The sequence below is a fragment of the Cariama cristata genome, unplaced genomic scaffold (genome assembly GCF_000690535.1).
Source record: "Cariama cristata isolate BGI_N322 unplaced genomic scaffold, ASM69053v1 scaffold35310, whole genome shotgun sequence".
Classification (NCBI taxonomy): Eukaryota; Metazoa; Chordata; class Aves; order Cariamiformes; family Cariamidae; genus Cariama; species Cariama cristata.
Window position 1 is genome coordinate 14,027 of NW_009594764.1, and position 15,746 is coordinate 29,772.

At 38.0% G+C, this 15,746-nt stretch overlaps 1 protein-coding gene across 1 annotated transcript in view; it reads right to left on the reverse strand.

Annotated features, from left to right (window-relative positions):
• ULK2 (unc-51 like autophagy activating kinase 2) overlaps positions 1-15,746 on the reverse strand; it is a 38,010-nt gene that overhangs the window by 8,338 nt on the left and 13,926 nt on the right. Inside the window, exons 6-16 of the mRNA XM_009699194.1 lie at positions 15,389-15,462; positions 14,294-14,395; positions 13,878-13,936; positions 13,487-13,569; positions 9,976-10,026; positions 9,528-9,616; positions 8,656-8,827; positions 7,654-7,714; positions 4,050-4,187; positions 2,835-2,980; positions 2,522-2,602 (exon numbers count right to left, since the gene is read on the reverse strand). Of these exons, the coding sequence (XP_009697496.1) occupies positions 2,522-2,602; positions 2,835-2,980; positions 4,050-4,187; positions 7,654-7,714; positions 8,656-8,827; positions 9,528-9,616; positions 9,976-10,026; positions 13,487-13,569; positions 13,878-13,936; positions 14,294-14,395; positions 15,389-15,462 (1,056 nt within the window). The remainder of the gene's footprint in view (positions 1-2,521; positions 2,603-2,834; positions 2,981-4,049; positions 4,188-7,653; positions 7,715-8,655; positions 8,828-9,527; positions 9,617-9,975; positions 10,027-13,486; positions 13,570-13,877; positions 13,937-14,293; positions 14,396-15,388; positions 15,463-15,746) is intronic.

The window sequence follows — 15,746 nt, forward strand, 5'->3', positions numbered from 1 at the left end:
GGAATGGCATAACCAATACTGAAATTTCAAGTGCAGTCGCCAAGACTCTAGCTTGAATAGAGGTTCTCAAGTACTTGAATTATATTCTTGCAAACAAGTGCATGAATCTGACACTGCACGTTAATTGACTTGGTTTGTACGTAATGACTTCATTTGCAGACACAAAAGGCAGCTCATCTCGTGGCTCCTGCAAGAAAACTAGGTACTAAAAAGAACCAAGTTATTCAGACAGAACAATTTGGGATCATTACTTTGGGCAGTCATTTACTTTTTAGTCTGTCAGACTGAATCTTTTTCAAAAGATTGTACAAAGGAAGTCCGCACTTAAGTATCAGTGCAAAGTTTCTCCTAAAACAAACGGAAATGGAAGTGCTATACGCAGTCATATAAACAGAGGGCTTTGGGCAAATATCTCTTATGAACATCTCACCTACTCAAAGATCCCCTTCCTCTTTCAAAATAAGGAACCCGAAATTTGATGAAATGGTCTCTTCCTTGTGATATTTTTATGTCTCATGATAAGAAACTGAGCAAAGTTACAAATAGTACATAAGACTTCAGCTTTATGGCCACAGATTCCCAGATAAAATGCCTATCTTTGTAACCTCAAAGAACTGACACTGAAGTAACAATTTCACTTAGTTCAAAAAAAAATTAAAAAAAGAAGCAAAACTGAAAATGAACCATACTAACTGGATAAAGTTTTCAAGAGCTGGCCAAGACAATCTTCTGAGACAGGCTCTGCTTCATAAATGTATGCTAAAAAAACATCACAAACTTCTGGCAGTTTGCTCAGTAAAGTGCTTGGCTGTTAAGACACACCTTTCAATTTTCTTAAGCCAATGCCGTTGCTAGTTAGATTTTGAATATGAGCTACTTCATCTTGATTTCATTCCACTCCATTAAACAGTATGTTTTAGAATAGCCTTTCTGCCTGCAGTTCCAGCAAAGGAATCAAGTCTATTTCTTATTAACCTCCCAGCCAAGAATTTGCTTGTTTGAAATCTCTCTGCTCGTCTGTCTCATAGCACTGAAAGTCCTCACCTCTTGTTTCAGAAACCAGTCTTAAATCTCACTGGTTACCGTTACTGTTCTAGTGTCATTGCCACCACAGGGAAGGCTTCTGAATTAGAAGTTTATCCTCTGCTGCCACTGCCAGCAAGAGCAGCTCAATTAGTTCAGAAACTACATTATGACAGACATCTTCAGTCCTTAGAAAAATCTCAGTACAGATGACCTCACTTCACCCAGAAGCAAAAGACAGCTTCCCATACCCATTTAAACACTGAGGAACATGCCTGCTGCAATTTGTGGTATTTTACAAATAGAAATACCACTGCATTCATTTGAAATTAAGAAATAAAGTCAAGTAGGAAAAGAATGCATGAAACAGATGAAGAAATGAAACATTAAAAACCCTTACAGCCATAAAAACAGTGCTGTGATATGTTACCAATACAAGTGAGTTTGACACTGGCAAAAGGCACTAAGCCAACAGCCCTACAAAATTCTGTCCAAAGAAAAGATGCAACAAGAAAAGCATACACACTGCTTTGTATTCCCTTTTTTTAAGAGAAGAGACTATTTCAAACCTGAGGATTCACTCATTCCTTGTCTTTTATTGAAACTGCCAATGGCATACCAATTATGAAGACAATTTTTGAGACACATCACAGAACTTATTTCATATGGCTGAAACCACTCCCACATATTTGAAATACGGCTACTCCAAGAAATGAGGGCTCTATCATCTCCAGATGATTTTGGAAAGTGTTTAAATAGGGGAAAAACCCACCATGCACTTTAAACACTACCTCTTAGAAAGTCAAAATAAACAGTGTAACTAGTATTTTAGATAAAGGAGAAGTTGCACCCAAAATGTGCATAGAGCAAAAGAATGTGCTGCTGAATTGCATATTGTGATGCCCAGTTCTTCTGGCATTACAGTACAGTTCCATCTTTAATAGTCTCAGAACATCTTCAAATCCTATTTCTCCCTAATCTTCTTTTTTTTTTTTTTTTTTTTTACTGCTGGCATGCCATAATAATTTATGACTTGCAAAGCTTACTGAATGCTTAGCAACACTAACATCAGATCCCAGTCAATTTCCTAAGGGAATGACGAAAACGTGCTGCATGCTGTACACTGGCAGTTCCTCCTCCCTTCTCTGAGGACAGGCATGACAGAGCTGGTCTATCAAAACCAGATTCTGAGAAGCATGTTACTACCATTAATTATAATCCATCCACTTCCATCCCTGTTTAAAGACAGGCATTATCAGAGTTTTTCATTTTGAGAAAAGGAAACTTCAGTCAGTCTCTTATGTAGGGAATTAGTTATGGGGAAAGGTGTATTGATACAGCCACAATTGGGCTAAGTTTCTACAGAAACTCAGTGCACCACTTACCCACTGCCTCCTATTAACCCATACTAACGTAGTGTTGGGTCTCCTCCCCCTTCACAAAACGCTGTAGAAGCTCTAACAAAATAGGACTGGTTGCATTGTCCAAAGTCACTCACCTGAGAAGTTTCTACTCCTTGATTCATGTCCTTGAAGCTGACCGCAACAACAATGTCCAAGCTGCTCAGGTATGGTTCCAACTACGCAAACAAAATCAAAATGTGAATTTACACTTTATACTTCACCTACGAATGAAGGTAAAGCAAAATAAAGCCTAGTTAGTTTACTTCTGTGAGTCATTTAACAAATTATTTCTGCAAATGTGACCCAGTTGGGCAGATTTTGATTTCAGAGAATTTCAAGCAAGAATTAGTGTTGTGAATTACTGTTCCAGATAAACCTTTAGTAACTGCTAAGAATTTATGAGCTTACCTAGTGGTGACGGAGAATATGGTCTAGAAGATCCTGTGGATAACCTGCGCCCAACACCCTGTGCAGTGTCAGCTGGTACTGGAGAACAGGAGCCCATCTTCATGAAGCCCATTGGGCTAGTATTTGAGCGTCTCACAACTCCAGCTCTAACAAGGTAAAAAGAATGCTTACACACGCTATAGTAACTGCGGTTCCTTGAGGTAAGCTTCAGACTCCTCTAGGGAGTATAATGATCACTTAAAGAAAACACTGATATTTAAAGAGAAAGCTATGATGTTGAAGATTATTAAGCTAATAAGCTAAGCTTCCCATACTGAAAACAAGCAAGATTTAATTCCCTTTGTTCACATTGACTTTTTAACTTGCCATAATGCCAACAATGCCATAATAGTCTGTTAACTGGATAAAGTTAAAACAGATATCCTATCCCTTAGTACATGGATTCCTAATCTTCAAACAACCTGAACATCAAATTTTGAATTTTAGAATCAAGTGAAATGTGTTGCTGCAAATGCCCATTTTTATGTCAACTAAGAGTCTGACGAATTTTTCATACTGGGTCTGGTACACAGGTCAGACAACTGAAAACAGATTATTTAAGGGAAAGGCACTTCTCCAAGCATAGCAACTATTATAAAATCAGAGATCTAGAAAAAAATTGCAAGGAACCACAGGTTTTGTTTTTGTAAAGACCTCCACAGTTCTGAGCAGTCTGTGTCTGAGTCTTTGACCTTCATCATCTTGATCCTGTGGACCACAAGGCAGAGAATAAGTCTGGCACACCAGAGCTTTGTAGTAAGACAAGCTGGTCAACTAGCATGCCAAAAATTATTTCCTTGGTATTCTACAGAACAATGCATTCATCTCGTCACTACGTGTGTAAAAACAAAACCTAACTTATTACTGACTTTCTAGTTTATGATGTAATGCCATATAATACACAAAGAGGAATAAAAAGGCAAGACTTCATCTTTTTACCTTTTTGGGTTGTATTTGAGTGAAAGAACAAGCTCATTTTGTTTTCGTGAAAAACATCAAGTGCCCATCCAACAATCTTGAGATTGTGAAGGACTATTATTTGTTATCATTAAAATGCCTCTTTAGTATGTTTTTGTGCAGAAAAAAAAATGACATCAGCAAGAAAGCACAGACATCTGTCAGGGTACAAACACAAACTAGAACCAAGAAAAAAGAGTTAAAAGAAACCAAACTAACCTTGGTGATCCGTGGGGGTTTGACACGGGGCTGGCAGTAGAGGAGAGGTTCTGTTCTATGCGCTGGTAATTCCGTAGCTGAGTGGGAACCGGGATAGGTGCTGTTTCGCTGCGGGGGGATACTGAAGGTTGGCAATGCCTGAAGTTGAAAGGTATGGAGGCAGGAAATAAATATAGGTGGATAAGTCTCTCTTCGAATTGTACCATTGTTGAAGTTTCAAGAAAACCTAGGAAATGGGCAAATAAGCTGCTTCTGCACTCCCTGCATGCGACTGTGATCTGAGCTTGCCCTAACCTAGCTCTAACACTTCACAGAGGAAGAGCAGGAACTGTTCGTTCCCACCTACCTTTCTTACACTGGCTGGTATCAGATCGAGCTGAGAGTGCAGTACTAGCCGAAGCACTTTGTCACGCATCACAGCGACCTACAGATCCCTCTGATTTCCTGCCAATCAGCCCGCCCTGTTTACCACGCTTCAAAATAGCGTTCTAGGAAAACCCACTGCGTTAAGAACAGGAAGTTCAGCTGCAGGGCTGGAATGTGTACAAAAGCCACTAAAGCACAGTCAGAGATATGCCAAGAGACACGGTGAACTTGCAAAAGGAAAACATATTATGTAACCAGCCCCTGACAAAATGACCAAAACCACACACCTGAACGTTAATCCACAAACTGCAGATCAGCATTACCCAAGTTCACCTGAAGTGTCAGTGACCTGGCTTACCTCAGTGTACTATCTGATAAGGGAATCAAACCACTGCAATGTAATCAGTTACCAACACTTTTAAAGGAAGACAGAATTCAATGGAAAGAATTTCAAACAAATGGGCTTTTTGGAATATAATCAGTTCAGTATCTGGTCCTTTATTGACGACCTCTTCAGAGAAAGATTAGAAATTCTCAGAGGAAAAGTGAGAAAAGTTCTACCCTGACCTCTAGAAAACAAGCAGTTACGGCACTCACTGCATGGCTACAGATGAACAGAAATCTGGGTTTCTGACTGTCTTTGTCCTATTCTCTTTGCTGCCTCTGAGAATGAAATACTACTTCCTCACATGCATAGAACTTCCTTAGCAAAAGAGAATTTCGTCCTTTTATCGTCACCGTGTTTCTAGATATTACAAAGTAATTTGGAAGTCAGCTGTGAGCACAGTCAGTGGAAGGCCTGAAAGCTTCCAGAGAGGAGAAGGTCTCACAAGTGGAAACCACACAAAGGCAAGCAGGCAGCCTGCTACAACTAAAACAACACGCCAAGGTAGCACAGGGGGGGCTCCCGAGGCCCGACCGCTGGGAGAAGGGAAGCAGATGTTACTTAAACTGTGGCAGTGACACTGAGGAGGCCATGAAGGCACTTCAACTTTTGAAGTACTCAGCATGGAAAATGCCTTCCCCTGCTCCCACACAGCCTTACAGGTATATCCAAGCAAGCTCTGTGAGCTAGCTGGAGGCAGCAATGCTGTGTTATTGTGGTGGAGAGGCATGGTACAGTACATGGCCTTCCAGCAGGGCTGTCCAGCTCAGGCCCAAAGCTAAGGTCTGGTTAGGCATCCTCAAGTCTGATGTCATTTGTTGCTGGTTAGAGAAAATGCAACAGAGATGTGTGCAGAGTTGCATGCAAATCTTGTTTCTCTGAGATCCAGAGAATAAAATTAGCAATTAACCACAGGAGAGTGAACCACCTCTACCTATTCTGCCCATTCTGGCTGGAGCCTGAGAAGTGTTACAGCTTCTTCTACTTGACATAAAGCAGCAGAACTATGGGTATAATTCAGGCGGTTTGATTAGCTAATCAGAAAAATTCACCATTTCATAGGACACAACCTTTTTTTTGGGGGGGGAAGAAGTCACACACAATGAAAGAACATTTCTCAAGAAACAAAAAAACAAAACCAAAAAGCAAAAGCAGAGTCTTGTAGACCATCAGACACGCACTCTGCTTCCTTCAGACCATGCCCCAAGCAGCCAGTTAGTTATCGAATCTACTCAACCAATAATTAAATCAAACTATTAGAGTACAAACACTGAAAGTGTAAACAATAGGCTCCTGTTTCTAATCACACAACTGTTTAGCTCTTAACTTAGTAACGCACAGATAACATAACCGGCATATTTTCATAAAACCCCTAATGCTACAAACTGACACCTGACACAATTTAAAATAGAAAATTACAACGTATTTGTAACATGTTGTACATGGCCAATCCAGAGCAAATGGATTTTTACAGACAAACCATCTCCATTGTCTGCCCTTAAACGTAAAAGGTAAGGCTAAAGCTGTATTGATAGCCCATGTCAGCAGATTTCAGAAACTGCACAAAGATCAGCACAAAGTAGCAAACTTTTCTTGTGACAAGCATTTCTAAACAAATAATGCTGACTTGCAGCACTGTAGTATCAGCATAAGCCAAAAATACACCCAACATAATAGCTTTATTCCCCATTTAGCCACTCATCTTCTTTCTATTTGTATTGAAAACATTATGAAATCCAATACTTGGTCAAATGACAAATCTAACCCTTCTGTTTAGATACTACACGAGTAGTTAAACAGTATGATTAAGCTTCACATTTTCCAATATTATACAGGAAAGATTTCAGGCACCACTGATGAATTTCAGTTCTATTTCAAACCAGCAGAAACTTAGTCTACAACCATGTGGAAGAAAGAGGACTTATAACAGTCCTGCTGGTGGAAAAGCTGCAATACATCTTTAGCTCTTTCATGTGGTTTCTTTGGTATCTTATGAGACACAAACATGAAATTCACAGTAATCACTTGCACAGAAGCCACACCCCGTTACCAGACACAAGACAATCCAGCCACGACACACAAATCCATAGCAATCTGGGCTTTGCAAGTTCCTCTTCTCTCACAACCAGTTCTTAAAACATATACTGTGTTCAACATCTTGACTCACTAAATGAAGACTGTGCTGTGCTTCATTAACACCAAAAAGGACAAGTCAGTTATGTGTCTGAAGTTTCTGCTTTCAACCAGTTCAAAATTTAAACAGACAAAGGAATGCTCTCATTCCTTAAGGAAATCTTCTAGGGATGCATCAGAGCCAGAAGTTAGCTATGTAACCATTCAGCTATTAGAATGCCTTAAGTGTAGAGAGTCTGGAAAAAACAGGCCTAGTTTCTATTTCAGTTCAGTTTCCAGTAGCCATCCACAATTAAACAACCAACCAAAACAACCCCAACTGTATAGTACCAGACAACCTTTTTAAAAGAGAGGAAATACTATGCCTACATCACACACCTGTTAGCTGTACCAGAAGCAGTACTTCGAGAAGAGACTGAAGATGGTTTTTGTACAGTTCCTGAGCTTCCAGAAATAGTTAATGGCGACTGCCTGTGAAAACAAAAACCACTGTCAAAAGACAGGTCTTCACATCAGAGAAACTACCTACTTTGCAGAAAAACTTTATGATTTCGAGTTGTTTACATAATCATATTAAATTCAACTTGGCATATTAATCTTTAAGAAAGTCCACACAGCTATGTAAATCCATCACTGCCAAAAACCCAGCAACTCCTTCCACAGCTGCAGTATCAATTTTAGAACATGAGACTTCTTTTGGATAAAGTTCAGCACACCTACCCTCCACACATCAAGAACTCGCTTGAAGCCCGCCTGCCAGCTGCTCCCAATGGCATATCATCTACAGTAAGCAGAAGAACACATTGAAAACCCATGTTATGAAGCAGAATCTTAAAAAAAAAAAATCTCCAATATTACCATTGTAGAAATAACCACTTCTGAAAAACTTGTGTGAACGTATAAAAGTTTTCCACAAACTGGTTTTTTGTATGAAAATACCTCAAATGTGACCACCAACAAAAATGTTAAAGAATTGCCTTCCCAGTTACAAGTTTTTTTGCTCTTTGTTTTTGTTGATGTTTTTCCTTTTTTGCTATACTAGTATTTTTAAATAAAATCCATTGTTTAAGAGTACACAGTATCAGCATTGGGAAATTTATAATAATGAATGACAGAAATCCTTCAAAGATGAAGGCACTAATTGAGTCAAATATTTAACATGAGTTGGTGGCATCATATAAAAATCAGCTGACTAGTTTCTCTGTGGCAATTCAGGTTTGGACAATGTTGTAAAATGGCAATGTGCTACATCCAAGCCTTTCTATTGTATAGCTCAGTCTGATGCCTTCCATCTTAAATTTTTTTTTTATGTTTTTACCTGCACTTGTTTATTATCTAAAGCTCTACAGCATGGACTATAAATGTTCAGTCAGTCTGGAGGTAACAAAGTGCCTGCCTTCACTAAGAGAATCCTTAGGATTCTTATCAGCAGTTGTTTACAACTGTCTCTTTTCTTTTACTGCCAAACCCCAGTATTTTCCATGACTTTAAATCACCTTGGTATTTTTGGCATATCTGGCTACTCAATTGAAGGCGAAAATGTCCTGGATGGACATGCAGGTGTACCAAACAGTCTCCCTTCAAAAAGTAATCAAACTAAAGAAATGAGTTCCAATGTGAATGGAGATACATTTAGAAAAAAGACAGCAAAGAATAACAGGACATAAAGGTATGTTACGAGTGGAAATTGTTTTAAAATGTAAAAATAAGGAAGGTGCTTACATGAGTGGTCTGAAGAGATATTGTGTGGGACAAGAACAAAGTCATCTGTGTCACAAGAGGAGTTCTTGCTACTGGTACTGGCAGAATCTTTAGAGACTTGAAGATAGTTAGGAGGACCCAATGGAGGGGAAGACAAGTTTTCTTCTTGAATATGCTGCATGTCTGGCAGAGACTGGAGGCGATGGAGTGTAAAAAAGAAAGTAAAAAACCCACTGTAAATCCAGTGATTCAGAATGTTGAATTGCTCTTTTAACTATGAAACTTCTAAAGTAAGAATCATCACTAGCTTTGGCAAAAAAAAAAAAAAAGAAACAAAAATGGTCCAAGATTTAAGTATTTAGAAATATAAAATGTATTTGAATGTGGAAATTTCAAATACTGGATAACACTGTAGTGTTAATTTAGACATTTCTATATTAATTAGGCTGTGAATTTTAACAATTGCAATTTATTCAGTCATTCCTGATGATACAGATGCACCGCTTCCAAATACCACATAAAACTGAAGTCACCAGTTCATATCAGTATAAGGGGCCTTAGCCAAAAAGGCCAATTCAAAATCTATCTGTAACATTCATTATGTTGCAAACCATATTAGCATATCTGAAGATTTGCTACTCTAGCATTTAATACATATTTTTTTCTTTAACAAAAAATAACAACCACCACCTCAAAGTACAACAAAGGAGTAAGAGAGAACCAAAACGTTAATGGCATTCTTCTAGCAAAAGACAGGGGTATTCCTTGCTCTGTGCTCTTAAGAACGACTGTTTACACTGTTCAGGAATTCAAAGATCTAAAATTCAGTAACTCTTGGCTAAACATTACAGAAAATATTTTCTAGACATTGTTCTGTAAAACAGAGAACTTACTGGAGGAGAAGCAAAACGGCATGAAGGAGAGCTACCACAGGAACTGCCAGAGACTGAGCCTGCATATGTGGGCACTGGTACAGGACAAGCTAGAAGAGGAAAACCCAGGCAGGAAAAAAATGGGACTAAGATTTTGAATGGCTGAATTTCAAACAAACTCACTTCCTCACTGCTTTTCATTCATAAACCCTTATACAACTTATAAGCACAGCACATCCTTAAACACACAGGGGTATTTAAGTTCAGTTGAAATGTCAAAGGAGCTAGTAAATAAATATCACATCTCAGTTTAGCATAAAGCAAAAAAGGATTCAACACTTAGGCTTACCATAGAGCACAACAACAGACTTGGGAAAATGCCTCAAACGCTTAGTGTGATATTTGTCAGATCTTCCAGGCCCCAACACTCATCATTTACACAAATAAGTGGAAAACCAAAACTACTTACATTTTTTGACTGTTGAAATCTGATCCAGGAAAGGGTGGCTGAAAAATGCTTCTGTAGAACAAGAAACAACAACCATTGTGAGTAAATGTACAAATGACATAGAATTTACAGACGATATTGCAGATGGTGATAAATGGTTGCCTTCCCAGAATCAATATTTCAGAGCCAGAGGGTGAAGAGCTTATAAAAGATTAAAGCCTTCTATGTTATATCTTGCTACAGTATTTGGAAAAGAAACAAAAAATCAATTGAGTAACTTCAAACAACAGTCACAGCAAGGCAAATCAGACTGAATTACTGGAGGACATTTTATGACTGCACTTAAGGATCATGTACACAAGAAGCCTTCCTATATCCTCATGAAATGATGTTCTCTATGTTCAATATGGTACTAATTCTGTTTTAATTTGCTCTTCAAAATGACGAGCATCTCTCACATCAAACACTGAAAGTATTTTCACTTCTGCCTCTCTCAAAGACTGACACTTATTTTTGAACCCATTAATGCTACTCCTTTGGTTGCTGAAAATCACAACAGAGCAGCAGCCATTCTCCTTCCCACCTCCCAACAGCAGAACATGACCTGCACAGCTGGTTCATAGCACAAAGCAAATTAAACACAATTTCTTTAACAATTTCCTCAGTTAACTTGTTACTGTTACAATAGAAACATTTTGCTTGTGTTGTAAATGGATATGCTGAGATGCGTTTAATTGACTTAGCATAACCAGTTGGCTAGTAGTTTACATGGAAAGTTTCATTCTACAAGAAGCAACCTTCAGCTAGTTAGGGGAAACTGAGGGTTGGTGGAAGCTAGCTGCTGAGCTTTGTGAACTCTAATGTTCTAACAGTTGAGGAAAAACAATGCTGTTCATCAGACCTAAGCAAATAACAAGAAAAAAAAAAAAAAAAAAGAAAGGATCTGAGGCCTGCAGTATCTCCTCTTCCTTCAACACCACTTTCTTCCACAACCTGATAAGGAAAGGAGGCTAGCTGTAATGTAAGAACAATGTAATGATTAACTTTAACATGAGGATCAGGTGTTCTTGAGCTTTTGTACAACACCTGCTGTTCTACTTTATATTGCTGGAAGATCAACAAGATCTCCAATGGTATTTTTACTTTAACAACAGGCAACTGGGCTCAGTTATACGCTCTCCCTTTCACTCCCTTTGCTAAGCACATTCCAGAGCAGCCCCTGTGAGGCCCTTTAAGTGGCTCAGCCAAGGAAAACATGGCTTTCATCACTACCATTCTGCTTTCTATTTTTCTTTCTAAGCACAAATGCATTCTTCCACTACCACAAATGATACAGTGAATTTCCCATGTTTGAAGAAACTGTAGGGATCAGCACACCCAGAGTGCAAAGTGGAGTCAATTACTCAAAGTCTATGTTTGCGATGTATTAATTCTTCCACATATACAGATTTATATATTGACCTCTGAATACTGTCACTATCATTTGGGACATTTTACCCAATTATGATGGCTAATTTCCATTTTTCTGGATCTGGCTTCTACTGAAGTTTTTACATACAGCAGTTAAAGCAAGTTATGTCAGCCACATCTACACACAAAACCCCACGCCTGGTTCTCAGAAGAGCAACACCTTAATTATGCTAGTATTGATGTTTTAAATTCCAAATTACTAAAAAAAAAGTTGATACTTCTTGGAGCAAAACATAACAGGAATTGAAAAGGAAAAAAAAAGTGTCGCTAGGAGAGTCTTGAGCTTCAAGTAAAGAACTAAAAAGCCTTTTGAATCCTCCTCTCTCCACAGCCTAACAAATATAGTCTCCTTATCACAAATACACAAGGACCACATGTGATGAATGAGTCAATTTGTGTATTTCTGTACAGCATCAAAACCAAGCTTGCATGCATAACTAAAGAGCAATGGTGAAGTTTCATAAGCAGAAACAAAATCTGAGCATGTCTTTCTTTGGGTTGCAACTCACCCTAGGATCTGAGCATCACAAGAGCTAATAGCTTATGGTAAGGAAAGAACTAAGTCTTATCTAGAAAGAGCATGAAGAGACTTTAAGGTTTAGACTCTTTCTCACCATTCCATAGGATAAGCTTAATGGGTTACCTACCTTGTTGCTAAAACGAGTCTCAGTATTAAAGCACATTGCTATTGATATAAAATAATAATAACGAAAAAGACAATTGTATTTAGCTAAGTTAGCTATAATTAACTAAAAGTTTAAGATTAACATTTCCTGGAAGCTATGATAAAACTGCAATAACAAATAGTGCTGTAAAATTTAAACAACCAGCATGAATAACATGACATACAAGATGCAGCTAAGAAGAACTAATCAAGATTTAACTTTTCAGCAGCTGTCTTTTAAAAATGCTGCCTGAGTTTGCATTAAAAAAAGAAGAAAAAAAGCAGCAGTACTTTTGCAGAAATAGGTAACCAAAACCCCAGCAACAAAAAAGCTTTTTGAGACTGGAGTAACAGACAGAACAGCCAGTACAAAGCACACACAAATCTAAACTCTACTCCTGACTAATTTTGAAGAGGCAACAGTTGTAGTCAGTTTGAATGACTCATTAGTACTGATCTGAAGCCTTGAAATCTTAAGAGGTTAGAACAATGTTCTGCAACCAAAGATCTCCAGTGAAAGAGAAAAAGCCAAACACAGCAGTAAACTGGAGCCAAACAAGTTCACTTTTGTTAAGAGAGTATCTATCTAGTTTGTACTAGGTCCATTAGTCCCAACTAATGCAAAATGCAGTCCTAAGCAGACATTGCAGTAACGTCTAACAGTATGCAAACTTCAGTCACTGCACAGTTTAAAAATTTTAAGACTTAACAAAATACAAAGGTACAACTGTTGTTTCTACTACTTTGGGGCTTAAAAAAAAACAGTGAAAATATTTCACTAAAATAAAGAATTCTACAGCTAGCAATATGTAACATCAGATCTCCCATTGCCATTAGAGAGAGAGCGCGCATGCGCACGTGTGCTTTCAGGGTCAAATCAAATGCACACAGTTTGTACCCCCATTGATACTGTTACAATATTTGCAGTCTAAAAGAGAAAAGAACAGGAAGGAAATAATTTAAAGCTTCCACAGTGGGTTCTTCCAGTACTTTGTTAAATTTCTGCAACCAACACCACATGGAGATCAGAGATGTCTGCCCCTAGTCTGAAGCCAAAACACCAGTTAAAGTAACAGAAATAATACTGTGACATGAAATTTAAGGTATATCAGTTAACACTGTGGGGGAAAAAAAGGCCACAATTGAAAGAATTAAACTAATTTATATTTCACTACTCAACAACAAAGTCATAATTTACTTGCATCACTTAATACTGACTTGACAGTAGTTACGTAATGATTTATTTTGGCTACTCTGCGTTCTTTATGATAACCAAGAAGAAAAAACTACTTCACTTTTCATGTAATTGGTTGTAGACAAAAGGTCAAGCCAGTTATTCTGGTCACATGAATACAACTAACAAGGAAAGTCAAGAGAGCAAAAGGAAAAGTTACATACCAAAGTCCATTCTATCTTTTTGGTTTCTCTGAAGCAAACCCAACAGCAGGTCAGCCAGATAAGCTGATGTTTCCCTAGGAATACTGCACACAAGAGGAAGTAAAACATGCATTAAATTTAATGCATGCATTAAATAATGCATAGCACATTAAATTCCAGGAAGTCAGCATTCTGCCATGTCCCTAAGTCTTCAGCTCTACAGCCTTAACACAGGACCTTTTCAACTCAGCAAGGTACAATGAAGGCAAGATGCAACATGAGTCACTGGTATCATACTACATCCTTGTAAAGGTAGCAACATCAAATATTTTTATGAATCCCAGGCATTCCCAAAGATGAAAAAGTGTTCAATCAACAAACGTAAGTGACAGCAAAGGCCATGATGACATACCTAGGAATCAAATTCCTGTTCTTTTCATAAAACATTCTCAAATCTTGAGGACTATTGGCCTGTCAAATAAAAATGTACATTAATTAAAGCTCAGTTTCACAAAGAAAATAGCTTTCGTACCTATGCACACATATACAAAAAGGCGCCTTTTGCATATGGGCATTGAAGGAGAAAACCCCAAGCACAGCAGTGACTTCAGTACTGAGTATCCTTATATATTTCCTCTGGATTGAACACACTGATCTCATAGACTAAGTATGAGCAACTTCTCCCTTGGTATCCTCAAGTGATCTTGCCTTTGAAGCATCGACACTACACTCGGACATCACTACATACTTCGGTTTTCATGACTGGAAGGAAAAGCCCTAGGAATTTCCATGAGACAAACAAAGAGGGAAAAGGAAATAAAGTGCTACCTGAAAAGGTGGTTTTCCAACAAGACACTGATAAATCACAGTTCCTATGCTCCACAGGTCTGCTTTAGCATCATAATGTTGAGACATAATCACTTCGGGGGCCTGGAAAGAACACCAAAATCTCAGAAGGGAAAACAAAAAAGCAAAGCCACAGCAATACGAATTCTACAGTTCTTCTGCCAGAGCAGTACTAACAGAGACCACTTTATCGTAAGGCAAAATTAACATTCTAACCTGCACCACATGACTTGAAAGGTAACAGTTCTATCTAAAATGAAAACTATGTTTCAAACCCACAGAAAACTACAAATGTTGATGTTCTAAAGAAAGCCTGCAGTGATCAGCATGTATGGGAATAAGAGGTAGGTGTTATTTACGTGGTTCATGCAGTCCTCCTTGTGGATAAATAACCAAGCATTTCATAAGGAATATCATTATTGCCGTTTTACATATACAAAAACAAGACAAGGGAAAGCAAAATGATCTTCCCATGACCATACAGTACAGTAGTGGCAGTGGCAAAGTCAGATAGTTCAGTGCTGAATTGACTACCAGGCTACTTAGTAAAAATTAATGACAATTCATCATTCCAAATTGTTTTTTTAAAAAAAACCCAAACAAACCAACCCCACATGTGAGAGAATACATTAAATAACTAGAATGAAAACATCAAGTAGTTTTTTTAACTACTAGTGTAAAGCTCTTCTAGCCTGTATTTGATGAATTTTTATTTTCTTAGAAACTGGGAAGGAGATAATACCCTATTTCAGGGGGAAAAAAAAAAAGTATGCAAGTGGGAATGAAACTACTTTGCCCCAAAAAATTAATGCTAAGATGTATTGCCTTTTAATTCTCTAAGATTCTTCCTCCCTCCAGCAGTAAGAAACATTCAATGTCTCTGATTTTAACAATTGTGATCTCCAAATCACAAGAAAAAATGGAGCCAGTAAAACTATGGAAAGGTGAACTGCATGCTGCCCTTAATACTTCTGAAGCAACATTAGGCATTCGCCAATCTGCAAGCAGTAAATTATTTTATTCTGGTAGGAGAATGTTTCAGATAAGCAACATAATCTGAAATACACTGTCACTTACCATATACATAGGGGAACCACATAGAGTGGCAGCCATCATGTTGCTATGCAGATAACGAGCAAAACCGAAGTCAGCTATGTAAAGAAACATAGTCATCAATGAAAAGAAAGATAATTTTCAAGTTTTTGAAGTCTAGAAATTACCGGTCTCTTATTTAAATCTGCTACAATTATCAGTTAGAGAGAAAAAGACAGGTATAATATATAGCCAACTACGTGGAATGGTTAAATCTATTTTGCACTGAGAGAATAATGTGTTATCTTCCAAATAGCAAGCCAAGAAACAGCAGTGGCATCATTTGCACAAACTGCTGCTCAGCCATCTCCTCAGCTGTAGAGCATGCTGTCTAGCATCAGCA